Source organism: Solanum verrucosum, unplaced genomic scaffold (genome assembly GCF_900185275.1).
Source record: "Solanum verrucosum unplaced genomic scaffold, falcon-dt-bn FXZP01000222.1, whole genome shotgun sequence".
In the NCBI taxonomy this organism is placed as follows: Eukaryota; Viridiplantae; Streptophyta; class Magnoliopsida; order Solanales; family Solanaceae; genus Solanum; species Solanum verrucosum.
In genome coordinates, this window is record NW_026020027.1 from 1215924 (window position 1) to 1243540 (window position 27617).

Below are 27617 nucleotides of genomic sequence, written 5' to 3' on the forward strand. Positions count from 1 at the left end.
CAAAGACATAACTATTAAGAATAATATTTACTAATATGTATGTATATGTAAAAGTAGTAAATTACTATAATCTTAACTCTTAATTGGTTATCGGTTTACCCAATAACCCAATATTGAAAACCAATACCGAATCGATAACCCGATTTTTTTTTTTTTATAAAACCATTAAGAAACCGTTAACTCAATAACCCAATAACAATAAATCAATAACACTTTTCTCGATTAGATTTATCGGTTGATTTGATTTTTGCACACTATTTATTAATCCATGTTATAAATCTTGTTCAGTATTATAAGGTGTGTAATTAAACAATAGCAAACTATCATATTAGTTATTAAAAACTACTAATACATAAATAAACATGATTAAAAATAAAATTGCCCTTAGTATATCAAATTAAATAATAAACAAAAATATAATCTAAACATTATTAATCCGAACATTACTGATATACTATATACTGTACTATTTTAATGTACACTCTACCAAACGACCCGTAAATAGTAGTGAATACGATACAGCCCACTTCGGCCCATTTTATTTTTCGGGGCTAGGAAGCTGATAACCTTTTTGCCCAAATGTACTCCATCGACGGCTCTCTCTGTTGTTAGGGTTTATCACTGGGTTTCGGAGTAAGCTGTTGCCAATGGCGAAACCAGGTCGAGGCCGTGCGGCTTCACCTTCAGGCTCGTCTTCTCGTTCTCGTTCCCGGTCTCGCTCTTACACTCCTTCAAACTCTCGCTCCTCAAGTTCGCGTTCTCCATCTCGATCTAGATCCCTCTCCAGATCAATTTCTTCATCTTCCTCTGCTTCCGGCAGTGCAAGTTCTCGCAGCCCTAGTCGTCTCCCTCCTTCTCAGCGAAAAAGGTTTATACTCTCTTTCAAATGTGTATTAGTTGCATAATGCATTTTTATAGTCTTTTCCCGCTTATTTTCATGTTATAACGTGATATTGGTTGTTTTGAGATTTGTATGCTAGCAGAATGTCTAATGTGGGAGAGTTAACTTACAAACTATAGAGTACTGAATGAAATGAGCCCAAATATGTTTAACTTCTTTGAATTGAGGTGAAGTAGTTGCTGCTGTTGGTTAATGTGCATATGGCTGCTTGAATTATGTTAGATTCGCAAGATTTATGACATCGAAAAGTGTTATGGTTGAAGTAGAATTGGGCACAGAGTAGCACGGAGTCACATTAAAATTGCTAGTTGCTTTTGTTGTTGCTGAATCTGAGTTCTGATTGTTGGCTGGTTAGATATAAAATGGATATATATTCTGTAGTTTTGCATTTCAAACATTATATAGGTCAAGAGGCTAGTTTTGCTATGTAATTCATAGTTGTTCCGTATTGTTCCACTGTTTGAAGAGTGTTAAGCTGTGTCCTCTATTTCCTGGGCCATGTGAACTAATTCTCTGCTATTATTCGCTTCTGCAAGTGCAGATAGTTTATATTTGATAATTTATGGCATTTCCTGCTGCTTTTCTTAAGTTGTCACAACATGCAAGTAGCAAAACTAGAGCATTGGTTGCATTGGTTTTGCTTTTCTTCCATTTAGACGACAAGAAACTGATTTTAACTCCACGAGACTATATAAAATAGAGTTGGAAACACAACACCCAAGGGTTTAGCATAGTGGTCACCGAAGTGGGCGAAAACCTTGGAGACCAAGGTTCAAATCCATTGGAGACAAAAGACGCAAGGTTGTTTGTTTTTTGCCGTCTGTCTAAGCAAGATATCTAAGCATTGATAGGCAGAGTCACCCGATACATGTCTTGGTGAGGTAGCAGGTACTTGCTTGTGGAATAGTCGAGGTGGGCGCACTACTGGAATAGAAATTGGAAACAAGAATTGGCCTCTTTTTTGTCGTCATGTATTTTTGTTTATTTGTTATTGAGCTTAGACAGGTTGGACTAGCATGAAAATTTCTTGAAATGTTTCTGTTCTATTAGTTTTCAATCTGGAAAAATAGCTAAAGTTCTTCTCCAGTCTTCTTATTGCTGAATGATCCTAAACCCTTTCTTTTGTTGTTAATATGGTTTTGTTAGCCCTGCTGGAGTATCTAAGCGAGGCCGCTCGCCGCCACCACCACCAGAGTCTAAGAAAGCTTCTCCACCTCCAAGGTAATGTTGTTTGTTTTTTAATCTGAGATCCGACTTTGGTTTATTCATGCATAACTACTTACAAAAACCTCTTCCAATAACATCCAAATTTCTGTTTTTTTGGGGGAATACCTTTGTTTTTCTTGGCTTTGTTTTTCTCCTCATACACAAGGGGGTTGGAATATTATGAGCCATTTTGAATGTGGATTCGCTTGCATTCATCAAGATTTTTTTTGGAGAATGCATTACAGCTGGCCACAATTGTTCAATAAATGATTTCGAATGCTTTCAGTTCCTTTCCATCCCAAGTACTCACATAGACATGCGTGCTGTTGGTGAAACATTCAGCCAGTGTTTTGGACGGCGAGAGGCGACAAGGGCCTGCCTCGCCACGCGGCGAGGCGAGCGGCGAGGCGATCGCCTTTTTGAATCAAGGCGCCAATTAATACCAAAAATTAAAAATATTTAATTGCATATATAAATATCTAAAATCTCAATAGCAATAACATATATTAGCAAATATTTCAATTCAAAAACAAAAAGTAAATACTAAAAGTCTAGAACTTTAAAGACCCAATAATTCAAAAGATAATACTAGAACTCTAAAAGTCTATTCTTCTTCAAAACTATCCAACTCTTGAAGATCAACATCCTCTACATCATTATATTGCTCCTCATCTTCTTCCTCCTCGTAGTCTTCATCAATTAGTGTCCGAGTCCTACTTGAAGTTGAACTTGTAGATGAAGTTTCTACTCCTTTGCCCTTGTCAAGTGCTCTTGATCTTGAAGAAAGTCCCCTAAGATAATAGATACTCTCATCAGCTCCAATTGCCGTAGCAACACTACCCCAAGTAAGATCATCATCCTCATATACTAGTTCATCTTCTTGATTTTCGGGGCATCCAACTAACCATTCATTTGAATCATCAATGTTATCCAAGCGAATTGGATCAATGAGATCACGAGCATCATAACGACGTTTCAATGTTCTATTGTACTTAATGTACACTAGATCATTGAGACGCGATAGTGCAAGCCTATTCCTCTTTTTGGAATGAATCTACACATAAGTTACATATATTAACTAATAGATATTGATAATAATATAATATGGAAATTAGAATATAATTTTTTTACTTACGTGTTCAAACACACTCCAATTTCGCTCACATCCGGATGAGCTACAAGTTAGGCTTAATACTTTCATGGCAAACTTTTGCAAGTTTGGTGTTTCACTACCAAATAGTGACCACCATTCCACTATAATAAAATAAATTTTGAGGTTAATGAGTGTAAATAAGTCGAATAATTTAAGTAAGAGCTAAATCAACTCACTTACCCGGTGACCTTGTGTCTCTAGCTCTTTTAGCCGGACCACAACCAAATAGTCCATTCGCCATTTTGTACCTAGGAAGCTCAGCGACTAGTAAATCTTGTATTGTTGTATCGGGGATCATCTTCTCAACACATGCATAATACTCGGTCCACAGACTCTGTAGTAAAGTTCCCTCTTCTTGAGCTTTATAATACAATCCTGGGTTCAAAACATGGCCTGCAGCATGCAAAGGCCGATGGAGTTGGTCTGACCACCTTGCATCAATAATTTCAAACACTTTCTCATATTGCTTCTTAATTCCACGAAAACCCCGTTCAATAGTTTCTTTGGCTCTATCCATTGCTTCATAAATATAGCCCATTGGTGGTTTTTTCTCCCCATCCACCAAACGAAGCACTTTTGTCAAAGGGCCACAAACTGTAAGTGCTCGAACAACATCATCCCAAAAGTGGGCAGAAATAATAAGATTGGCAACATCTTTCCCCAAAGTTTCCTTTGCAAATTTACTTGAAGTCCATTCGGTTGAGAGGACTAAAGTTCTCAAGTTTTTTCTTTGTATGTACATAGCTCTCAAAGTTAAGAAGGCCGTTGCAAATCTTGTCTTGGCCGGTTTCACCAAATTTCTTTCCTTGGTGAATTTTCTCATCAAGTTTAACAACAATGGCCTTTGACTAATGTAAGAATGGATTCTGATGGCCTTCTTAAAAACTGTTAAGGTAAGATTATAGTAATTAGTAGCTAATAAGTATTAAATATTGACTATAAAGAAAGTTAGAGGATATGAGAGTGATATTACCGGAAGCATATGGCTTAACCTTGAATATGTCACCAAACATCAAGTTGATGCAATGAGCGGCACATGGAGTCCAATAAATGTGTGGGTATGCACCCATCATCATGCTTCCCGCTTTAACATTCTCACTAGCATTATCAGTGACAATTTGTACAACATTTTCCGGTCCAATTCTTTCAATAGTGCTTTCAAACAACTTATACATTTTGGTGGAATCGGTAGATTCATTGCTAGCATCAACAGAGCCAAGAAATACACTACCGATTGGAGAATTCACCAAAATATTGATGATCATTTTACCATTTCGTGCCGTCCATTTGTCCATCATAATGGAGCATCCAAACTTTGTCCATTGCACTTTATGCTCATCAACGATTTTTTCCACTTTCTCCACCTCTTTTTTTAGGTGAGTTACTCTAACTTCATGAAATGTAGGAGGCTTCATTCCGGGGCCATGTTGTCCTACAGTCTCAATAAATTTATCAAATGATTTGTGATTGACACAATTAAAAGGGAGCCCCGCATCATACATCCATATCGCGAAAGCACTTACCGCACGCTCTCTTAGAATTTTCTTTGTTTCATCAATTCCTCCTCCTTTTTCAAAGCCTCCTTTTTTTGTTGATTTATGCGGAAAATAGAGATTCATAGGGCCTTTTGTCACATTCCGCGCGGTGGATGATGCACCTCCACTAGAAGATATCTTTGGAGTTTTGGAGGGAGGTATCATTTCCGCATACTCATCCATATCATCAACATCATCAATATCAATATATTCTTCCGGCAGCCTCACTTGAAATTTGGGATTATTAGCGATTTTATTTTGCATATAAGCCCTTACTTCTTCTCTAATCGCCGACGGACAAGCTGTACATTGTTTAACATTCTTGAAACCACCCACTAAATGTTGCTTGTATCGAGTTATTCCACCATTAAAAGTACTCCCACAAAAGTTACAATTAACCGAATCTTTCGTTGCTCCTTGAGTACCATAATTCCATCCAATATCCCTCTTTTTGCTAGCATCCGCCATTTAATTCACTATTGTACAATACAACAGATACTATATTAATTACTATAGAAGAATTAATTTTATTTTTTTAAAATAATAGACAGCACAGTGAAAGCAGTAGCATTCAACAACATTTTACAGTGAACAAAGAAAACAGAGGAAAACAACAGAGCAGTGATATATGATTTAACATGACATGTAATTTAAATGATACCATTTTTATAAAATACAATACAACAGATACTATATTAATTACTATAGAAGAATTATTTTATTTTTTTAAATAATAGACAGCACAGTGAAAGCAGTAGACATTTTACAGTGAACAAAGAAAACAGAGGAAAAAAACAGAGCAGTGATATATGATTTAACATGACATGTAATTTAAATGATACCATTTTTATAAAATACAATACAACAAATACTATATTAATTACTATAGAAGAATTAATTTTTTTTTTTTTTAAATAATAGACAGCACAGTGAAAGCAGTAGCATTCAGCAACATTTTACAGTGAACAAAAAAAACAGGGGAAAAAAACAGAGCAGTGATATATGATTTAACATGACATGTAATTTAAATGATACCATTTTTATAAAAAATAAAAAAATGTAAGATATATTTTAAAAAAGAGAAATACGGTGTAGAACTGTAGATCAAAACAAAAATTTGAATGTTTTTCTAAATTCCAAACGTAAATGAAATTTGCATACTTAAGTACTGATTTTCCAAGTAAATTAAATTAAAATTTCAAAAACAAATAAATAATTCTAATAGTAGTTAAATGGGTCTTTTGACGTCATTTGTATTTTATCTTTGGTACCTCTAAAAAGAAAGCAGTGAAGAAACAGAGTAAAAAAACAGAGCATTAAAGGCAGCAAAGCAGTAGTATCAGAACTTCAGATTTCAGAAGAGAAGAAGAGAAGAAAAGAGACCATACCTTTCAATTCGCGAGGAAGAAAGTAAGAGAAGAAGAGTCGACTGAAGGAGAAGAAGAGAATCGCGAGGTTGAAGAGAATCGAGAGAATCGCGAGGTTGAAGAGAGAGTCGCGACTGAGTCCCAAGTTTGGAAATATGAAAAAAAAACCCTAGTTTTGACTAATATTAAGTCCAAGACCTTTTTAAAATTTTAAAACTAAAAGGCGCCGCCATTCAGGTCGCCATTACGTCGCCTCACGTCGCCTAATTGGTCTCGCCGCGCCTCACTGAGAAATGGCGTGATAGGCTCGCCTCGCCTCGCCTTTGCGCCTTTGGCGAATGGCGAGCGCCATTAAGAACACTGCATTCAGCTATGCATCACCCCTTCTGCCTTCGTTGTCTGATGATTTGATGAATGATGTTACAGTCAGAAAATAAATGCATGACCTTCTTTTGTTGGAATCTGATTGTCTTTCTGTTTGCAATATTAATTTTGGGGGAGTGGGAAAATAACCTATCCATTTTGGATGAAGTTGATAAAAATAGTTACTAACACCAATATCTTCTGATGATGCAAAAATGTTACTGCATGTAGCACTTTTTGATGTGTAACACTTGGGATCTGATTGCAGGAAAGTATCTCCTATACCTGAGTCACGTGTGATTCATGTGGATCAGCTCAGCAGGAATGTCAATGAAAACCATTTGAAAGAAATATTTGGTATGTTCAGCACTTCTTTTTCATCACTGAAGTTTATTTGCCAGAATTGTAGAAATTTTACCCTTAGCTAGGGTTGTAAATGTCAACTGATAACCCAACAACCCGTCCAGGGTAAATAGCCCATTATATCAGGTCCATACAGAAGAACCTAACTCAACTGAAATTCGGTTTGGTATTTGGTACGCACCAAGTGAAGAGTCTAAAACCGAAGAATAGAAATGGTCCAAGCCTTTGCTTATTGATGCTATTTATTCTGTTTACCTAGCCAGGTATATGTCATACGTTCTAGTCTAACCCTGTTATTGCGAGTTAATTGATGAGTACAAACACACTATAGATTTAGTGCTTCACTAGTCAAAGATAGTATAGTATGAGGATCGTCTCCACAGGGAGTGGTACAAATTATAATTCAATCAAATCTTGCTAACTATTATTTTGGAGATCAAAAGAAGAGAGTTGGTTGCGGTTATTAACCATGATTATAGACTATTTGTTACTTAAAACAATTGGTAACTACAATGCTTAATAGCAATAATTGAAGATAGGGTACAAAACCAAACAAGTGCAAAATAATAGCAAGGATTCGATCATGTCACTGATCACATCTAAAGTTCTATATATTCTCTCGAATTTGATAGTTGATTGGAGTATTCATAAGATTTAGATTTCTCTTCCAAGTAAATCTCAAGTTTAAGAAGAAACTAACTTTACCCTAGTGAACATGTTCTGGATTATTCTTAAGGAAGTTATGGATTATTCTTAAGGATTCAATCGATAATTGTCAACAGGCTCTTTCGATTACTTAGAAAAGATAGATTGATTCAATCCAAACAAGAATATGCAACAATTTTCATAAGTTATTCCTCTTTCGAATAAATAAGATAATGAATAAAGTTGCATTTTAGTTCAACTCCCATACAAGTTCAAGCATTAGAACGTAAATTAAAATCCCAACATATTCATCAATACATCATGTTTGTCAAATACCCTCAAAGAAACTATCCATGGAGTAGAGTAAGTTTACTAAGAACAGGGATGAACAAAGAGACATAACAACCACACTCTTAATCCCAACTTCTGTTTTGGATTTGAGTAGTGTACTGTGTTTTCCTTCTCTCCTTCCTAACCTAGTCTTTTTCTTGCTCTTTTTCTTGATGCCTATCTCTGGGACAAGTTGCAAACTCATAGCATTGAGTCTCATGCAAAATCCCGGAATTGCCTTTTTATTTGGTGATCTGCATGCCTATGCCGTGCGGGCGCCCAGCTGGGCTCATTAGCGCACGCAGAGGACCAGTGGATTTCAAGCCTTTCATCTTTGCTGCGTGCCAGTAGCTTCAGGTTGCGTGGTCGCGCAGCTTCGCAGTTGAACTGCATTGCACATTTTTGTGTTCTTTTCGTCCCTTTAGCATTCCTGTTGGCCTCTTCTAATAATCACATTTAAACTTGACTTAGCAACACCTGCATATACATAAAGTAGACAAATAATTGCAAAATTCACATCCTAAACTGTCTAAAAACTAGCTTATCCTTTTTTCAGGTAATTTTGGTGAAATTCTGCATGTGCAGTTGGCCATTGATCATGTTGTAAGTTAACAAGTGCCATATCTTTAGACGGTTTACAGCTTATGTAATCTCCCCCCCTTTCTTTCTTTCTAATATAAGAATTCATTTGTTGCAGGTTAATCTTCCCAAAGGGTTTGCTTATGTTGAGTTCAAGACTAGAATTGATGCTGAGAAAGCCCAACTACACATGGATGGTGTATGGTTTTAAGATTTATACATTCTCTTGGTGATTGCATCCAATCATTTTTATTTTTGAAATGGGGGACTAACTAAAATGTTCTGTTGGTGTTAATGCAGGCACAGATTGATGGGAAAGTAGTTCATGCCAGGTTTACCCTGCCTGAGCGAAAGAAGGCTGCCTCACCTCCAAGGGCTGTTGCAACTTCCTCAAGAAGAGATGCTCCAAGAACTGATAATGCCCCTGTTGATGTGGAGAAAGATGGACCAAAACGGCAACAAGACTGTATGATATCCTGTTATATTAGGAATTGTTCATTGTCTGTATGATGCGTTGTTTAATCTGGTGTACTTTGTTATATTCAGTATCTCCTCGTCGAAAACCTGCCTCTCCACCTCGGAGGTCTCCTATAGGACGAAGAGGATCTCCTAGACGTGGGCCAGATTCTCCAGTTCGCCGTCGAGCAAATTCTCCTTTTAGGCGCGGCAGTCCACCTTCCCAAAGGAGGAGGCCTGCATCTCCCATGAGACGCCGTTCACCTTCACCTCCACTAAGACGTCATCGGACACCTCCTAGGTTGGGTATTTCACATTTCCTCTTGAAATCTTGGAATTTTGATGTGTACCTTTACTGATTAAATTTTCAGCAGGGGCTCTCCTAGAAGAATTCGTGGCAGTCCTGTTCGAAGACGTTCTCCCCTTCCACCAAGGCGACGGTGAGTTGGCATTTTGATTTCATAAACTTGAATAGTTGAAGTAATTGATGAAAATATCTTCTCCTGTGCTCCATAAATATAAAGTCCCTTCATGGTGGTTTGCACCTGTGGGGATAAACCTGTGTTACATACTTCAGAGAGGTTCTTTTAATTGTTAAACCTGTCTGGTGGCTTAGGTATGTGTGATAATATATATAATACTTGATTTATACCATCAGTTTCTGTTGAAATACTGTTGTCTATGATGGGTGGCAATTGTTTTTCTTGTTAGTAGTTGCAGTACTTCTTATGTTAAAAATATTGTCAACTGTAGCCTGAACTATTTAAACACGGCTTGGTTGTGTTAGCTAATGTACGTTTATAATTGGCAGTGTTAGTTCATGGTATCTTTGTCTCCTTGTCTTTGTAGTTCTCCACGACGTGCTAGAAGTCCACCCAGAAGATCTCCGATTGGTCGTCGGTCTAGCCGTTCTCCTATTAGAAGGCCTATCCGGTCACGATCAAGATCCATCTCTCCTAGGCGGTAATGCATAAATTTGTATCATCTTTATCACTAAAATGTCTAGTGTCTAATTACAGCAAATTTTGTGTCCTGTCTTTGAATAACTGGGTCTGTTGCTATTACGTGTGGTCTGTAGGTTTCCTTTTATGCCTCTCTTACTCATTTTATAGTTGCATACTTTTGGGCACTTCTTACATTGCATGTTCAGATGCCTGGTTTCTTTCTCTTGGGTGTATTTAATCTGTATGACCATATTATCAAGAACATAACGCTGTTAAATTTCTGAAAGAATGTCATTTCTTGTTTATATGAACAAGCAAAACTTATTTGTGAATGCTTCATGTATAGGGGAAGGGGTCCAGCTGCAAGACGTGGGAGGTCATCATCCTACTCTTCTTCTCCCAGTCCTCGCAAGGTCTGTGTTTGGTTGGGTCTCTAATTTAACAAACTTACCTGTTAGATTGTTTGTTTTTTCCCTTGGGTCAACAATTATGTTTGATGTGGATATAATTTGCTTATTGTTTTAGGGACCCCGCAAGATTTCAAAGAGTCGCAGTCCTAAGAGAAGGTGAGTTCCGTGTAATCTCATGCTATTGTTTTGGATTCTCGCTTTAGTTAGTCATTCATATGGTGGTTTTTTCCTTACATTTGGAGAAAGCTAAGCTCCAGAGCTACAAGACACTTTGCAGATGGTTTTGTAATCTGAATATAGAAACGACTGATAATTATGTTTGTTGATATTATGTTACTGGTTATAATACGCTGGTGCTTCATAAAATTGCAGGCCTTTAAGAGGGAGGAGCCCCAGCAACAGTAACAGCAGCAGTTCGCCTCCTCGCAAGCCCTAGGTTTGTTGCTCTTGCAAGGAATCCGCGACATGGACGCTCCTTAACGGATGAGCTTTGTAATCTTAATTCTGCTGGAGAAAGGAGTCCATTAGGACACCCTGCACCTCACTTGATTGCTTCATTTGAACGTATGAATGTGAATGCTTTTAATGATTGTATACTGATGTCCAAATTCACATTATTTTGGTTAATTGCATTGCTGTGCCTTAGATATCTTCCAACGACAGTAAACATATGAATTGAAAAAGTGGGAAGAGAAACATCAGAAAATGATAGCTAAACTGTAAACCTTTTCTCGTATCAGCACTTTTAATTTGATTAAATACTTTACCATCGTTCCTAATATGTATTTTTTTTTTATTTCTTAAAATACCTGTTTCAAAATAGAACTCCTACTCCATTTTATCTTTGTTCCTGGATACATCTTAAATCATTTTAGTAGATAAATGATTGCCATCAACTGAATTTGGGGTTTAATTATACTGGTCAATTGGGTAATTTGATGATTAACATTTTGCTACCATAAATGGAATGAGCTGTTAGCCCAAGCGATGAGAATAATGGTTCCCCATGACATATAAAGTTTAGATTCTAAACTACAGGGCATGGTATATAATTATTTGTCCACGTTCAATAGGATAATTGCATTGACTTACTACAACAATATATTCAATATAATCTGACAAAGTGGGGTTTGAGATTAAAAGTAATGTCAATCAGCAAGTTAAAATTGATTCCAAATTATAGTTGATATACATGTATTTATGCATATATACACGTTTTTGGACAATTATATCTTCCTTTTCTTTTCTAAGTATGTATCTATGTATCTATCTTTGATATTAGATAGATGTATTTATGCACAAAATACTTTAGATACATCATAAATACTCTAGATATATCAATGTCCTATCAGAAACAATATATAACTATGCATAGATATACTGGATATATCAATGCATATTTGTTATTGTATACATGAAATAGACGGAATTTATTAGATAATTGATACTGAATACACAAATACAAATACAGAGGGACGAGAGAGGGAGAGAGGCAAGGAAGCAAGAGAGGAGAGATTGATAGGTAAATAATCAATTCGGAAGTACAGTGGTTAGCGGGTTTAAATTAGGGCCCATAGGCCCAAAGCAGACTAAACCGAAAAGGACAATTAAGCTTTGGAGGGAAAACAAATAGTAAATTCAAACCCAGAAATGAGACAAACCACCGTAAAGCATGTCCCATTTGTTCTTTAATTTAATTAATCATTTTTTAAATTCAAAAACATAAGTCAAAACGGAATCAAAATTAATTGAATTAATTCCTAATTAACTCATTAATTACCTCATTTCTTCTGTTCAAACTCTCCATTGTATTCTCCGTAATCCATTTTTTTTTCCAAATTTCCATCATTGGGCGTTAGGGTTTTTGGGAATTCGGAGATGTCTCTGAACAGCAGCAGCGATAGTAGCCGGAGTACCGGGCCGGACTTTCATCTTTCCGATGAAATACTCTCGGTCATTCCGACGGACCCTTACGACCAGTTGGATCTTGCTAGGAAGATTACTTCCATGGCTATAGCCTCTCGTGTTACCAAACTTGAGTCGGAGACGGGTAGACTTCGTCAGAAGCTTAACGACAAGGATCGGGTCATTGTGGAGCTCCAGGACAAGGTCTCTCAGCTCGAGAAGGCTTGTCATGAAAATGAATTGCGGTTGCAATTTACTTGTGAAGATAATGTACTGCTTGTATTTGCTTGTCTTTTCATTTCTAACGCTTGCATTTGTTTGGAATGGAAAGGCCTTAATCTTACTTTTTTTGAAAAAAATGACAGATGAAGCTTACGAAGGAGAGGGATTCATTGGCTATGACAGTAAAGAAAATGGGTCGAGATTTAGCAAAGGTGATAAACTAGTTATCTCTTTTAAACTTTTGTTGTTGAATTCCTGCAGGGTTATTGGAATTTGTTAGAGGTTTATGCTTTAATTGGTCTTGGGTTAAAGCTACTGCTTGGCACTCCCTCTGTCCCATTTTATAGTAATGTAATATATACATCAAATTAACATTTTAAGCTCAATATACAGTCTAACACCATATGTGGAGCTTAAAATGTTAATTTGGTGTTTATATTATATTAGTGATAGTGAAGAGAACCTTGTAGTAATATGTGAAAAGCTGGTTTGATTGAAATATCACCACATCAAGATTTGAAGTTTGAATACTTAAATAAATTTGAGTTCTTTGTGAAAGTTACAAATTACACTACAGTTATATGAATGTTTTCAAACATTTTGGGATGTCCTAAAATGTAAAGACTATCATGTAAGTAGGTAAAAAGAGACGATCGTTTCTTGAGGGGATCTGTATCCTTACTTGGAATATATATTTGATTTTCAAGTAGATGACTATGAAACCTCTGGTCACTGGATACTACTAGATTAATTTTCTATGTTGTAGTTCCCCTTAAGTTATTTTTACTTGGTTATCTGATGAAATTAAGATTTGGCACATCGAGTTCAACTTAATTGATTGCAGTTTGAAGTCCCTTAGATCATTTGATAAATCCAAAGTGGCTCAAGAGGTTTGGGTCTTGAGCTTAGAGCATAGGCTCGACAATATGAAGAGTGGGCAATCCAGGGGTTATGAGAGAAGGCTCAGCATGTTAAGAAGCATGCCTGGAGCATAGAGAATAGGTTCTACAATTGGAAGAGTAGATTTGTAGTTGAGAGAGAAGACTCAGCAGGATAAACAGGAATGGGTCTTTTGAGCAAAACTATGGCTCAATGGACTAAATTCAGAGAGAGTCCAGAATGATACAGCAGGTAGAGACAAAGCTGTTGTGAAAGTGAATTTACAATGTTTGCCTTTTAATGCCATGTAAAGAATTTGAGTTTCCAATCCAAATCTTAAGGGTATGAGTGGAGTAGTTCAAGTAACTATAAACCTTTTCACAACGAACGTTGAACCGCTTGTATGTCTAACAAATATTAGCAGTAAAGTAATGAGAAACTCCCTGATGACATATTCTTTTCTTTATGAATCAATAAAGATATCCGTTCCAACGTGCAAGACAAAAAAAGGAATGAATGTCTAACTCTTTTTGGTCAGTGAGACACTGAGATCCCTGTTGTAATGAATAGCAAGGAAAGATACAGATACACAGTGCATGATAAAAGTAATGAAGTTATTTAGGAAGGCAACCCAATGCAATGTATCTTTAAAGCTTAGGCCATTGGCCCATTTTCAAGGCTGTGATAGTCATAGCTCCATCATCCTTAGATTTCCTATCCCGTGAATCAACTATTGGACCAAAAATATTATTATCTATAGCACTGCTGCTATGTATGAAGCTACATTGGTGGGAGGTTTTGAACTGTTTATCACAGGGGCAATTAACTTTTAGCCAAGATTTTGGTCATTGTTCTATAAATCATCAATCACATTAGACTGAGAAGTGGGCCCAAATTGGCTTATATAGTGATAATTTTCACCTTAGAGATAAGTGATTCAGGTACATTATGCTCTTTCTCAGAGAAGCCAGATTCGTCAACTTCCATATCTCTATCTTGTTATGAGAAAGCAGTCTCACCTTTCAATTTTCTTACTTCTTCATTAGGAGCCGCATTCGATGACAGAGTTAGAGCATTATAGGAGAAAGAGATTTATCAATATATCCTCAAACCTGACATAGTGGTTCCCATGCCTCTGATTGTTTGATTGAAATCTTAGTGATAGCTTCTGCCTCTGCTATGTCATTTATTGCTTATTATTGTTGCAGTAGCATAAACTTGCTTTCTTTATTTTGACAGTTGGAGACTTTTAAAAGGCAATTGGTGCAGTCTCTTAGTGATGATAATTCAGCGGTAAGATTTCAGAATCTTGATCTCTTCACATGTCATTTTAGGAAAATCATGTAGAGTAACTTAGGGCCCATTGGACATTCAATTTTTTCCTTTTTAATAAAACTGTTTGGTCATACATTGTTGTCAATTTTTCACTCCAACTTGAAGTTGAGTCTTTCAAGTTTGAAAAGTGGTAGTAAATCTTTTTCCCGCACAAAACCTCAACATTTTTTCAAGTTAAAATGCATATCCAAACACTACTCCAACTTCCATATACCCTTTTTTCAACTTAAGTTCAAATACTAATTTTTTTTCAAATATCTTCAAATTCATGTTCAAATGCCTACTTAAACTTCCTAAAAGTTTTTTATTGGTAATGATATTGGAATTCAGATATTTGCGCTAGTCAAATTTCTTCTTTTTAGTAGCCTTAGAGCAAGACCATTTTCTTTTTCTATCCTGTGTTTCTGCTAGACTAAACTGTCAAATTTGTTTCTGCATCTTCAGCAAGCTGAAACTGTTGATATTGGCACTTACGACCAATCTACCCATAAGGCCTATTCTGTAAAGGGTATGTCTTGGCTTCGATTTATATGTATTTCCTCTTATGTGTTCATTTGTCATGTTCGAGATTTTATGTCACACTTTTGGCTGCTTTAAGATATGGTGTTCTATCTTTGACGTTTTAAATTTGGTTTTGATAATTATATCCTGCAGAGGAGGTGAACAGCCATGCAGTACACCATTCTTTCAGTGGTTCTATGGACAGCACAGTAACTAATGATGATGGTATTTGAACATTATGTTTTCTGCTTATAATATCATAATGTAGCAAAAGAAATTAACTTTGTTCCATTTTCTTGGATCCAGCCTCAAAGCGAGCTTTGCAAAGATATTCCATGTCACCTTACATAACACCGCGTCTTACTCCAACTGGGACTCCCAAAATAATCTCCACTAGTGTATCTCCTAGAAGATATTCTGTTGCTGGATCTCCTCAGAGGATGTCTGGCGCCAACTCTCCAACAAACTCTCAATACGAAGGACGAGGTTCGATGTCATCTTTTTTCCCATCAAGTCAACAGTCATCAGCAGCTAACTCCCCTCCTAAGTCACGCCCATTGCCAGGTTCCTAAGAACTAACTTTTCAATTTTCTTTTTGTGAGCTTTGCAAATATTACTTTTATCTGCTGTATTGCACTTATGGTGTTGCACATTTTACAAAGGCATTCTTGCCTGAGATCGTTTTAAAAAAATCATGTTACTGACTGGTTTATGTGTGATCCTCTAATCTGTTTTCCTTAATATGAATTACTAGGTCAAACTCCTCGAATTGATGGGAAGGAGTTCTTCCGACAAGCTAGGTGGATAGCTAAACTACTTTCTTTCTCTTCAATTTATTTTTAGTAAGGAAGGATCTTTCACCTGACAGTATCACATGTTGTTGATGTAGGAGTCGTCTATCCTATGAGCAGTTCAGTGCCTTTCTGACCAACATTAAGGAATTAAATGCACAAAAGCAGTCTCGTGAGGTGATGAGCATTATTAGTTGCGTTAACATTCTATATGTTCCTCCTATTTGTCTACTAGTAACTGAACGTTGTCTCCTATTCCTTTTCGCCATTATAAATTTAGGAAACTTTGAAAAAATCAGAAGAGATTTTCGGAACGGAGAACAAAGATCTTTATCTGTCATTCCAAGGTTTGCTTAACCGTAGTGCTCGGTGAAAGAAATAGAGTAAACACGGGTATGTGTTATAAACTTACAGTGACATTTTGTTTCGGGTCTCATTGTCTCTGCATGTGTCTAAAGCTGACCCAAAGGCATGTGAAATTTTCAGAGTTGTGGTTCATCTTTGGTACAAACACTTCAAAAACAGAACCAGCACTAAGAGATCCTCCTCACCGCAGAAATGTGCTTAGGGAACACAGAGTATGCTCTAGCTGATGAACGATTGATGTCAAGTTACATTCACTTTTTCATGGACGCATTCTGTAAATTATTGCTCTTTTTTTCGTTCTATTTCATCGTACTACATCTGAAAGCAGTGGGATTAGCAGATGACAATCACAAATTGAATGAATTTCCGAGTAGATTTCCATCTTTTTCCGCCAACAAGTTCTCTCTCTCTCTCATGCGCGCCCACACACAATCTAACATGTTTGTAACTCATTTACAGTGAAATGAATATCAGCAGTATTGTCAATGTGTTGTTTGCTTCAGATATGAAACAAAAGTATTGTTGTCAATGTGCTGTTTCCTAAAAGCTTCATATATGAATTTCTCAGAATGTCAAGTGAGAATGAGTACTTTTGACATCCAGAATTAGAGAACATTTAGAGTAAATGGTTTGCTCTATAGTTATTATTAGAAGTGAGCCACATGATACCATCCAACATATGACCATTTTTAACTGCAACAAACGTAAAGAAATTAATTTTGGTCTGATTCAATTGCAAAAACTAACTCTCGAGGGAGTGATTGCTTGAGTTCATATAAGGAAGCCACCCATCTCTTTTTTTCATTTGAGATAAAGAGGTTGTTTTCGAAAGATATTCGACTTGAGAAAATCATAGTAGTAATAAAATGAAAAAAGATAGTGGGGAGTAATATGACAGTAAATATCAAAACAATGTAGAACATATAGGCAAAGAACTGTCACAACTACGACGAAGTGCGGTCATCTAAACACAATAAATCACAAATAATATCAAATACCAAAAGCCAAACCAACATTAATACTACACCCGACGCATCTATACTACTACCGAACTAGATACATGAATATGCTAGTAATGTATCTATGTCATTTAATTTTGAATGTGCACAAGTAGACACAAATTCTATGTGACATCATAAAGTTCAACGCGACATACATATCAGTTAATGTCAAATTAAATAACGTATTTATGTATTAAAATTTTTAGAAAAACTTTCTAAGATCTAAAAATAGTGTATTTTGTATAGTCAATAATAAAGGGGGAAATTATACATAATAGCAAACCTTTAGACTATATTAAGTACTATAGCTACAGTTTAAGAAAATTGTAATTGGTGACTATAGTTTCCCCAATTCTTGCTATAGAACCGGGACCCACACAAATTTGTATCAAAATATAAATCAAAACAGAATATATATATATATATATATATATATATATAACTTTTTAATACCAATCACGTCGCATATCTCGTCTCCCCACTTACTACAATTTCATCTAAAATCTCACTCATATTAGTTTGAATTATGAATTTCCACAATTCCCCTCTCGATTGTGGCATCACATTTTCAGGTAACCGCCAAAACGTGTGTAAATTAATTTTTTTCGTTTATTGTATATTTTATAATTTTTCACGATATTTCATAAATTTTCATCTCAAATTTTGTGAAGAAGATCAAGTATTTTGTATAAACCGTAATTTGTATATGATACAATTGTATAATTATCCCTTTTTTATATATATTTTATTCTGTATATTTGTTCGTATTAGTGTGTGTATATATATATATATATTGATTTGTATATTTTTCTTAGTTGTTTATTTGTATATTCTGTTCTCGTATACGAATAAATTGACTAATGAATAATTTCTGAACGAGAAACTTTAATGATATGATACTGATTTAGTATCAATTAAATGAAATTTAGTTGAAGGGATATATAGTGTAATTATTTAGTGGAGGGTATGAGTATAAAATGGTATATATTTGCAATTATTTTGCTTTTATGGTATATTTGCTTAGTTCCCCACAAAATTATAGCTATAGAATGCAATTAGCAAAAGTATAACTATAGAAACTTATTATATTTATTATGTATTTATGTTTGTTATTTCCAAAATTTAGTCGTAATAAAAAACCTTATACCATATATTTGTTGTTTGTGTCCTATTAGAATAAAAAAAGGTGGGTTATAAAAGAAAGGAATATATTTGATGGGGTCAGAAATTTGTTTGTTTAGGGCCAATAGAATAGAACAAATAAATAGGGTTCCTATTCTTTTTCCTTATTATTTCATCGGAATTTTTGTGCTTAGCGTAAAGGGAACGAGCTGTTTCTGTAGGAACCAAATCGATCGATCGATCAATCAATCATGCAGATCTTTGTGAAAACCCTAACCGGAAAGACCATCACCCTCGAAGTTGAGAGCAGCGATACCATCGACAATGTCAAGGCCAAAATTCAGGTACTATTTTCATGCTTCACAATTTTTTGCTGTTGTTTTCATAAATTAGGGTTTCGCATCTTGTTATGTGTGTGGAGATTGATATGATACGTATAATTGCTCAACGTGTTTGTGTTTGTCAATTCGTGATCTCAATAGTTGATTTTGTTCTATCTGTACTAACTTTGGTGGACATAGTTAGGCACTGATACTTGTTGCGGGTGTGAGGTGACAGGTATGATGTCTCAATGGCTTGTTTTGGGTTAAAAGGGATGTAGGTGGGTGGGTTAATTTGGTTTTTCTTATTTTAGATGGATTTTTGCTTTTTTCGCTGATTTAACTAATGATGTGGACGTATCATAGTTGGCCGCAAGTACAAAGCGAATGTTAAAACCAGATATGTTTTCCGTTAAAAAATACTGGCATTAATGACATTTATTAAATACACTAGTTTTCCGGATATACACTAGCTGATTTCGTCTCATCCATCTTGGACAGAGTCACCTAATACCTGTTGTGCGAGTGAGTGTTTTTTTTTTGAAACTTGGTAACTTTGTATTATAACACAATAGTACATGGGCAGTACTAAACCTTATATACAGATGAACTCCAAAAACTCCACTATTCTAAATCTAAATTGAATCTAAAACATCAATTATAGAGACAGTTTCATTTGAGTATAATTGATTGCACCAAAAACATAACAACAAAATGCAGTTGAGTTTAACTTTCTGCATACTATTCTCTACGCTCTCAAAACACCTAGAATTTCTCTCTTTCCAGGTTACCCACCAGATTGAAGCAGGGATAATTCTCCATCTCGTTCTGTCTTTAGCTAGCACTCCTGCCTCCTCCCAACTTTTTAGGGCTTCAGTAATTCTCCTAGGCATAGCCCAGGATATGCCTTTGTGCGAGTGAGTGTTGTGGGAGTGAGGCAGGTATTCCGTTGGAATTAGTCATTAAAAAAAATATATAGTTGCACCAACTCTAAATACTTGCTGATTTTATACCATCTGTTATAGATTTGGTGGACATATTTACCTGATACATGTTGAGGGTTTGAGGTGACAGGTATCTCGTTGGAATTAGTCATATAAAAAAAAATATAGTTGCACCGGCTCTAAGCACTAGCTGATTTAGTCTCATTTATCCTAGATTTGGTGGACAAAGTTACCTTATACATGTTGTGGGAGTAACATTGAAATTGAGGGAGTATTTCATATACTGAAGTATGTGTCCAATAAAACAAGATACTTTCAAACCCTTTTTGGTAATACATATCCCCTTGGACTAACTTTTTGTGGGTGAAGGATGTACCATAACCTTTATCTATGTCTTATTTTTACGAAAAAGGGTAAAAGATGTCCTAAAACTATGTGAAATTGAACAAAAATGTCATCGGTTAATAGTTTGGTCCTAAAATGCCCTTCCCATCTGTATGAAGTTTGAATAAAACCTCTTTCATCCTATTGGGAAAAATATTTTGTATTATATCAGGAAAAAGAATGACCCGGGGTTCTCACGGGCTGAGTCTTCGTGGAAGTTATGGATTCGGTAAAATTTAGTAACTTTAGCTCAAACTTTATATGTGTGTTAAATATTTCTTTTGATATAGATAAATAATCTATTCAAAATTCAGTAAGTAAAAATAATTTTTGTAATTCTGAATTCATAAATTAAAAAATCTAACTCCGGCTCTGAGGAACCTATTTTAATTTAGAAGAGACCCAAATGAATGAGTTCTGGGACTATCAAATCTTATACATAAACATATAAGAGCAATTATTTGACAAGAGGAAAAATTAGGATTACAGAAACCTGAGTTTTAAATGACACATTTGTTAGTAGTACTTTGTGAAACAATAAAGATACTAAACTATATAATTGGAAAAGATTTATATAGTTGCACCTAGCTCTAAGTCTAGTGAAGGAAAGTGGTGGTCATGATAATTAAAAGATGCTAATTAGTTTTGTTTTTTTGAGAAGCAAAAATGCTATTTTGTTAATGTTACATCTTATTTTTATTTTACAAGTATTGATCTTTCCATTGCCTGCTGATGGAAACTGAATTTGTTCCTCATAAGCTTTATTCCATTAGATACGGATGGTCTGTCAAATACAGTACCAGAAAGCTTGTCTTTTGGAGCCTCAATAGATACAGGCTTTATTGGCATATACAATGCACTTAGTCTGGATTGTCCTAGTTGTGCATAAATGGGATATGCACTGCAAATTGATGTCCAACTTATGAATGAGCTACCTGCATCACCTTTAACTCACTTTTGTCTTTTCTTTTGAAAAAAAAAGAACTTTCCTATGCCTCTTTACAGGTGGTTAAATATATTGAATTATAAGTATGTCCTGAATGTAAACACACCAGATTTTGATTGCATACTTTCAGCAATATTTGATAGAGAACAGACAGAAGCATGCAATGATGTGTTAACACCAGAATGTAGTCTAGTGTATGATTGATGGTGGCTTAAGTTTAAATATTCTACTGTTTGTTCTTCTCTTTTTGATAAATATTTGTTCTGGAGCATTTATCACCTTGGATGGTCCACGTAAAGTCCCTGTTTCACTTTCGAAGGTTATCTTCACTTCTTGCTGGCCCTTTCTAATCTTCCTCGAGATGTTATTGGAGTGAATGTACATTATGTGAAGACGATTGATGGTGCTATCACGCTCTTTATGATATCCCTTAGGCCACTGTTACAAGATATTCACCAGTTTGGAGCTTGTTTTGAAGCTTCTTATCTTGTTTAGACACTAGGTATAGTGAACCCCTTGTCAAGTAGGTCCCAAATTCTCTTTCAGTTCTTCTAGTTTGGATGGAGCCTTTCATTACGGAGGGAAATGGGTAAAGTCTGTCCCAGAGGCTAGAGATCTATGCTCCCTAAACCATGTTTTTTCCTATTTCTGAGGCTAGAGGGACCCGATCAAATACAGCTCAGGCCTATGCTAAGTTTTTTACTTTCTAACTAGTTTATTTGAAGTCAATCTTAATATTGTAAGATATGCATTGCCAAAATATGACCAACCCACGAAATGTAAGAGCCCGCCATAACTCACAAGGAAAACCTCATAATTGTACAGTCCCTGTCAAAGCTATGGTCTTTGAATTACAACTGTACATACATCAACTTCTAATTGCCTAAAATATGTGATTTGCTGGATGTTGTATGGTCAGGTGTTGCCTTCTGTTCAGTTTCCCTCCCTTCTTCTGCTATCTCTGCCCTGACCTATCCTGGGTTTGTCCACTTCTCTTCTGTAGTATTTGTTAACTGTTGGCGTTAGTGCTAACATGTAACAGTCAATCTTCTGTTCTTCTCATTTTACTTAGAGCTGATGTGTTGCTTACCAGGATAAAGAAGGCATACCTCCTGATCAGCAGAGACTGATTTTTGCTGGGAAACAATTGGAAGATGGTCGAACCCTGGCTGATTACAACATTCAGAAAGAATCAACTCTTCATCTTGTTCTGAGGCTCAGGGGAGGAACCATGATCAAGGTGAAGACTCTCACTGGAAAGGAAATTGAGATCGACATTGAACCCACTGACACCATTGATCGTATTAAGGAGCGTGTTGAGGAGAAAGAAGGAATACCTCCTGTGCAGCAAAGGTTTGTATTTCCTTTATTTTATTCAAATTGCATACAATAGATTTGTGGTTTTCAGTGTTTGTGTTTTTTCCTCTTCCCCATGTCATACTGCTGCCTCTCCCTCACACTATGAGACCAAAAGATCAGTGATGTTGTATGTGTGATGCTGTGTGCCTGGCTTATCAATCTTCTTTGGAATTCCCTTTAAATCTGTGCAGGTTGTCATGTTTCTGTTCCCTGGTATTTCTAGCATTCCCGTAATAACTGTACTTTTTTAGAACTTAAAATGTCTTCTATTATTCAATGCTCTACTATGCCCGATTCCATAATTGTAATCATCCGTAGACCATACTGTGACAATTGAATGTCTCATATGATTTGCTTAAATGCAGTGTATTTTAAGGATAGAGGGAATGTGAAATCCTCATGTCCATTTTGGGGCATACCCTAGGTTTTGGATTATACAATTGAACTTTTGTGTGGTTTACTTGACAGCATAAAATTAAAGACTTGATGACTTGAAATATGCCAGGTAGTTCTAAAAAAAACTAGTAGTGCTATAAGCTTAAGAGCGTTGTAAATAGTGGACGGGTCTAACAGGTCTTGCATCTGCAATTCTGCTTAATACATTGTCTAGAAATATCAGCAGGTCTTACAGATCTTGTAATCTGCATCTGCTCTCATTAGCCAAATTTTATCAGCCTAATTTCATACCTGCCTGCTAGCATTGCCAGAAAAATGGTGGGCATCCTGGTGTTTGTTTTTCTAAGTTTGGTGTAAAATTTTATTATTATTATTTTTTTGGATAATCATGAAATTCTTGGGGTGGTGAATGATTCGAAACTCTATCAACAATGTTCTGCCCCTCTGCCCTTCTTAAACACAAGGTTTTTATCTTCAGCAGAATTCAAACTCAAGATGTGCACCTTACCAACATACCCACATCACATATTGCAGTCTTACCACTAGACCGAAGCCCTAGAGACATTCAATTCTATCTCTCCTTTTGAGAGATATTTCGCTTAGTCTTGGCTTCGTAAAAGGATTTTCTTGCAAGTAGACAGATATAGCCAACATGCAGTTTGTTATAATAATTTGGACAAGTTTGCTTCTTCCCTTTCTTATAAGTGACAGTGAATGCCAAAAAACAGAACTATATGAGTGCTCAGTCTGTGGTGTTTGTATCTTATCCGATTGAGATAATAGAAAATATGAAAACATTATATTTCGCTTCATTAACCATTTTGGCAGACTTTTTGTTGTCTATCATGATCATTATAGTACTATAGCATATCAGGATATGGCTTTTACTGGAATACTATTTCTTAGTTTATGGAAATCCATGGTGTACTAATTGAGATGTTGTAGGATTTCACCTTCATCTTATGGGCAGAAGGTGAACAGTGGCTCGGAGATATTGTACTTGTTGATATATCTATTTGTGTGAACTACCTACCCAGTATATCTTTATCCTATGTGATACAAGTTGTGTTCATAGTTTGTTATTTGTTTTTGGCAGTTTCAGGCAGTGGATTTACACTTTGTACTTTTGGTTTAATGCAGGCTTATATATGCTGGAAAACAGCTAGCAGATGACAAGACCGCTAAAGACTACAATATCGAAGGTGGTTCTGTTCTTCACCTTGTTCTTGCACTTCGGGGTGGCAGACTCTAGGTTGCACTTAACTTGGTGAAAAACTTAGATGTCCTGTCTTTATTCCATGAACTTGGGATGAACATTTCTTCTCTTCCCTTTTTTGGTGATGTACGATTGGAATAAACAGGAAAAACTTGTGGTTGGTTGAACATTTTGTGATTGTCTGCACCTTATGTTAAATTCAGGTTTAATTTGCTAATATGTAGTCTCTTTTTTTTTTGTTTCCATTTCTTGCTGCAATGTGAGGAGGCTATTACTCCCTTCAAATATGCACATAATTGCTCAGCCGCAAACCATATGTATATACCCCTTTAGCTAAGATAAGCTTGTGGGAACTTGAGGTCTCATGTTCAAAACTCAACAGAGACAAAAAAATACTAGGTGATTCTTTTCATCTGCCCTGACCTTTGTAGGCAGAATTACCTATTGTTGGTGGCAGGTGGCAGGTATTAAGTGCAATTAGTTGAGGTGTATGAAAGATGACTTGGAAATCACGGTCATAAAAAAACAAAAAAAAACTTTACCAATGACTCATTGTTAAAAAAAAAAAACCATTTCAATCATTGTCATAACTCATAGTTGTTGGTGAAGAGTATTTGGACTCTTTAGCTTGTCAAAGAATGCTGCAACCATAAACAATATTTTGTCAAACATGGTCCCATTTTTTCTGCCGTCTTTTCACCTATTTGGATTCTACCTTTTGATAAAACTGACTCTCTCAATCAAAAGTAGAGCAATCTTGATAGTGCACGGATCCTTTTACCTGCCAATGTGTGAACACTTTGAAAGTTTCATGTGCTTACAAGTTCAAACCACCAAATTCACGTGATGATAAAAGCGTTATTGGTATTTGTTTTTCCATTGGTGCTCCGTCTCCGGCATTGGAGTTCGATTATTCTTGATTTGCGCAGCGTAGATTTCTCCATACTAAGAATTGAAACACGAGATCACTGATTAAAAAAGGAATAGTTTTATCCACTGCATCACACCTTTTGATGATTACTGATATTAGCTGCTGGTAAGTTGATGTGACAAAAGAGTGTATTGTCATCAATTTCAGGCCCTTCAAATAGGCATTGACAACATTAAAAATACGTGTAGTTGATTTGTTTGGGAATTAGAGACATAGATTCATGAAAATTTACCAATTTTGTTTTAAATTATAAGCTCCTAGGCTAATATTATATTGATAATAATATTATTTATACTGTAAGAGGAGCTTAAGACTATACATGCGGATAACACAAGTTTGATGCGTGTCAAACATTATGTGCCTTTCACCCTCCAACCAAATTCAATACATTAACTAATTATTAGCCACATATATATAACTTTTAACTCAAATAAAACATATTAAAAATTAAGAATGCATGCATAGAAAAACACAATTTGTAAAATTATTATACGTGACTAGGTGTTTAATTAGGAAATGGCATTAATTGTGATGGTTCTCAAGTCCAACTGATAGATGACTTTTTATCAAATTTACAATTCCACTATGCTTAGATTAATCATGTCATGTCATTAAATTTTGTGGTCATAAAAAAAACACAAATTGCAAGTCATGACACGTCAACTATATTTGGCAAAAACTAATTAATGATACTAAAATGTGGCGTTTTGTGTGATCCCAAGTGGCAACTCCCTAGGATAACAGGCTACTTAAACTATTTTTTAAAAAGTTATAAACATATACAATTCTTTATAAAAGAAGCACATAAGAATTATATTCTTGTTTAAATTATAACTGATCATATATAGGAGATTATTATTATTGGTTCTTAAAAGTCATCAAATCTTACGCTAGCAATGCAAACAATACCGTAATTCATATTTAAAATAAATAAATGAATAAAGATTAATCTAAAAACAAATATTGGCATATATACTTCCTCCATTTATTTTTACTCGTTCATTATTCCAAAAATTGATTTTCGCTTTTACTACTTGACATTTTTAACAAATCAAAACAAATATTCATATTTTACTAAGTATTACAATTAATTACTTATTTTCAATTATTTTCCAAGACCTAATACCAAAAATCAATTAATATGACATTATGTCAAATCCTCATATCAACTATTATTTTTTAAGAGACGAGTAAAGTCTAAAGTGGACAAACAAAAGTGAACTGGAGCTACCTATAGTTAGGGATCATCCGAACCATCTTCGACGAAAAATTACACTATTTATATATGATTAAAATAATTTTTAGGTATATATATATAGGAGATGTTACACCCCCTTCGATTATTCATATGTCTACTTTTTTATATTTTAAATTCTCTAATTGAAAATTTTGGCTCCGCGAGCGGATGAAGTTTTTATTTGCTGAGGCAAATGCTAAATGCATGCTGCTTTTAATTCCTTATCCATTTTAATAAGGAAAAAATACGTTTAATTGTCATTTTAGAATTGTGAAACTGACTGTCCCATGCATTTCCTTTTTTTTTAAAAAAAAAATCATCTCTTTTTAGTATGTATATATGTCAACAATTAATGGTACTGGATCACATAATTAAACTATGACAAAAGAGTGTATTGTCACAACAATTCACCTTAGCAGCTTTCTGATTCTTTTTATTTAAAAATAAACAAATTAAAAACACAACTTTACCACTAGATATGTGGAAAACTAAAGGAGTAATATTTTTACACAAGGCACAAAAAACACTACTAAAAAAAACTATATTTTTCCGCTAAAAATGTTCAATCGCTATTTGCATAAATATTTTGATTAAATTGGTGAGAAAATAATAATAATGTTTTTATAGAGAAAAATTAGGAGCTTTTGACTATTTTAATAAAAAAATTGTTTTTCACTGTGCATTTTCTCAATAAACTGATTCGATGAGAGATAAACTGTGAAAATTATTTTTTATAACATGAAATTTCTACTAATTCGGTATGGGAAATATCTATTTATTTATATTTTGGTAGTTGAAAAAAAGTTTCAACGCTTTAGGAAATCCTACCAAACTAACTGTGACAACATATATATCACTGTGTAAATGGATGTCCACTTTTGGTCTAATGTAGGTAAGAAAATCAGCACTTATCTTTCTAAATTATTATATTATATATTATATATATATGACTCAACACGTGTTCTTCTTTTGTTATTTGTGAGTATTGTATATCTCCAAGTTCGTGGACTGAATAAAATTTTATATTGATAATTAAAAAGATTAATTATAAGTTGTCTGATATTTTTAATGATGTAAGATCTTTTAAGAAAACTATGCTATCTTAATTCAAAATGGACAATACTATACTATGATAAGAACATTTTAAAATTATTATAGCTCAATAATCTTACAATACTGTTGATTTGCTTATTAATAGTAATAAATTGAAAAATAAAACGATTTCCATCGAGAAGATTTCCTTTTTCAAAACTCAAATAAGCTAGGATTATGATAAATTAAGAGTGAAAGGAACTTCAATTATTCCATGACATAATTTCTTTGTGACAAATCTTACTATGTGCGTATGTTCAATATATTGATTAACAATAATAACATATTCAATAAAATTTTATTAAATGGGGTCTGAGGAGGATAAATATATGTAAATCTTACTACTATCTCGTGAAGGTAAAGAGGTTATTTTTGAAATATGTAAATTAATAGTTGTATAATTCTATTCAATATTTCT

General features: G+C 35.0%; 4 protein-coding genes across 4 annotated transcripts; 3 read left to right on the plus strand and 1 right to left on the minus strand.

The window, feature by feature from the left end:
- The first annotated feature begins 553 nt into the window (after positions 1-553).
- On the plus strand, positions 554-10760 carry LOC125821283 (serine/arginine-rich splicing factor SR45-like). Its single transcript, XM_049500701.1, is given in 13 exon segments — positions 554-868; positions 2048-2122; positions 6794-6882; positions 8420-8466; positions 8561-8641; positions 8743-8908; positions 8989-9199; positions 9273-9338; positions 9748-9861; positions 10189-10208; positions 10211-10255; positions 10368-10408; positions 10625-10760. Coding segments are annotated over 12 exon segments (1170 nt in total). The 5' UTR covers positions 554-647; the 3' UTR covers positions 10403-10408; positions 10625-10760.
- On the minus strand, positions 2706-3549 carry LOC125821311 (uncharacterized). The gene is made up of 3 exons (XM_049500726.1): positions 3441-3549; positions 3243-3336; positions 2706-3161 (listed from the first exon to the last, which is right to left on the minus strand). The coding sequence occupies exons 2-3, from the start codon at positions 3306-3308 to the stop codon at positions 2712-2714; spliced, it is 516 nt and encodes a 171-aa protein (XP_049356683.1). The 5' UTR covers positions 3309-3336; positions 3441-3549; the 3' UTR covers positions 2706-2711.
- A 1281-nt stretch (positions 10761-12041) lies between the features above and the next one.
- On the plus strand, positions 12042-16278 carry LOC125821292 (uncharacterized protein At4g15545-like). The gene is made up of 9 exons (XM_049500708.1): positions 12042-12427; positions 12523-12591; positions 14498-14551; positions 15038-15101; positions 15248-15319; positions 15401-15658; positions 15849-15894; positions 15984-16062; positions 16166-16278. The coding sequence occupies exons 1-9, from the start codon at positions 12131-12133 to the stop codon at positions 16256-16258; spliced, it is 1032 nt and encodes a 343-aa protein (XP_049356665.1). The 5' UTR covers positions 12042-12130; the 3' UTR covers positions 16259-16278.
- Positions 16279-18489: 2211 nt separating this feature from the next.
- LOC125821312 (ubiquitin-NEDD8-like protein RUB2) lies at positions 18490-24156 on the plus strand. Its single transcript, XM_049500727.1, has 3 exons — positions 18490-18718; positions 22062-22321; positions 23864-24156. The coding sequence occupies exons 1-3, from the start codon at positions 18626-18628 to the stop codon at positions 23973-23975; spliced, it is 465 nt and encodes a 154-aa protein (XP_049356684.1). The 5' UTR covers positions 18490-18625; the 3' UTR covers positions 23976-24156.
- The last annotated feature ends 3461 nt before the right edge of the window (positions 24157-27617 follow it).

Excerpts from the sequence above, each read along its gene's own strand:
- LOC125821311 (XM_049500726.1), bottom strand. The coding sequence starts at position 3,308 with ATGAAAGTATTAAGCCTAACTTGTAGCTCATCCGGATGTGAGCGAAAT. Across the intron at positions 3,162-3,242 it reads ATTGGAGTGTGTTTGAACAC|ATTCATTCCAAAAAGAGGAA; the intron begins GTAAGTAAAAAA and ends ACTTATGTGTAG.
- LOC125821292 (XM_049500708.1), top strand. The coding sequence starts at position 12,131 with ATGTCTCTGAACAGCAGCAGCGATAGTAGCCGGAGTACCGGGCCGGAC. Across the intron at positions 12,592-14,497 it reads TGGGTCGAGATTTAGCAAAG|TTGGAGACTTTTAAAAGGCA; the intron begins GTGATAAACTAG and ends TTATTTTGACAG. Across the intron at positions 15,102-15,247 it reads TAAGGCCTATTCTGTAAAGG|AGGAGGTGAACAGCCATGCA; the intron begins GTATGTCTTGGC and ends TATATCCTGCAG.
- LOC125821312 (XM_049500727.1), top strand. The coding sequence starts at position 18,626 with ATGCAGATCTTTGTGAAAACCCTAACCGGAAAGACCATCACCCTCGAA. Across the intron at positions 18,719-22,061 it reads ATGTCAAGGCCAAAATTCAG|GATAAAGAAGGCATACCTCC; the intron begins GTACTATTTTCA and ends GTTGCTTACCAG. Across the intron at positions 22,322-23,863 it reads ATACCTCCTGTGCAGCAAAG|GCTTATATATGCTGGAAAAC; the intron begins GTTTGTATTTCC and ends GGTTTAATGCAG.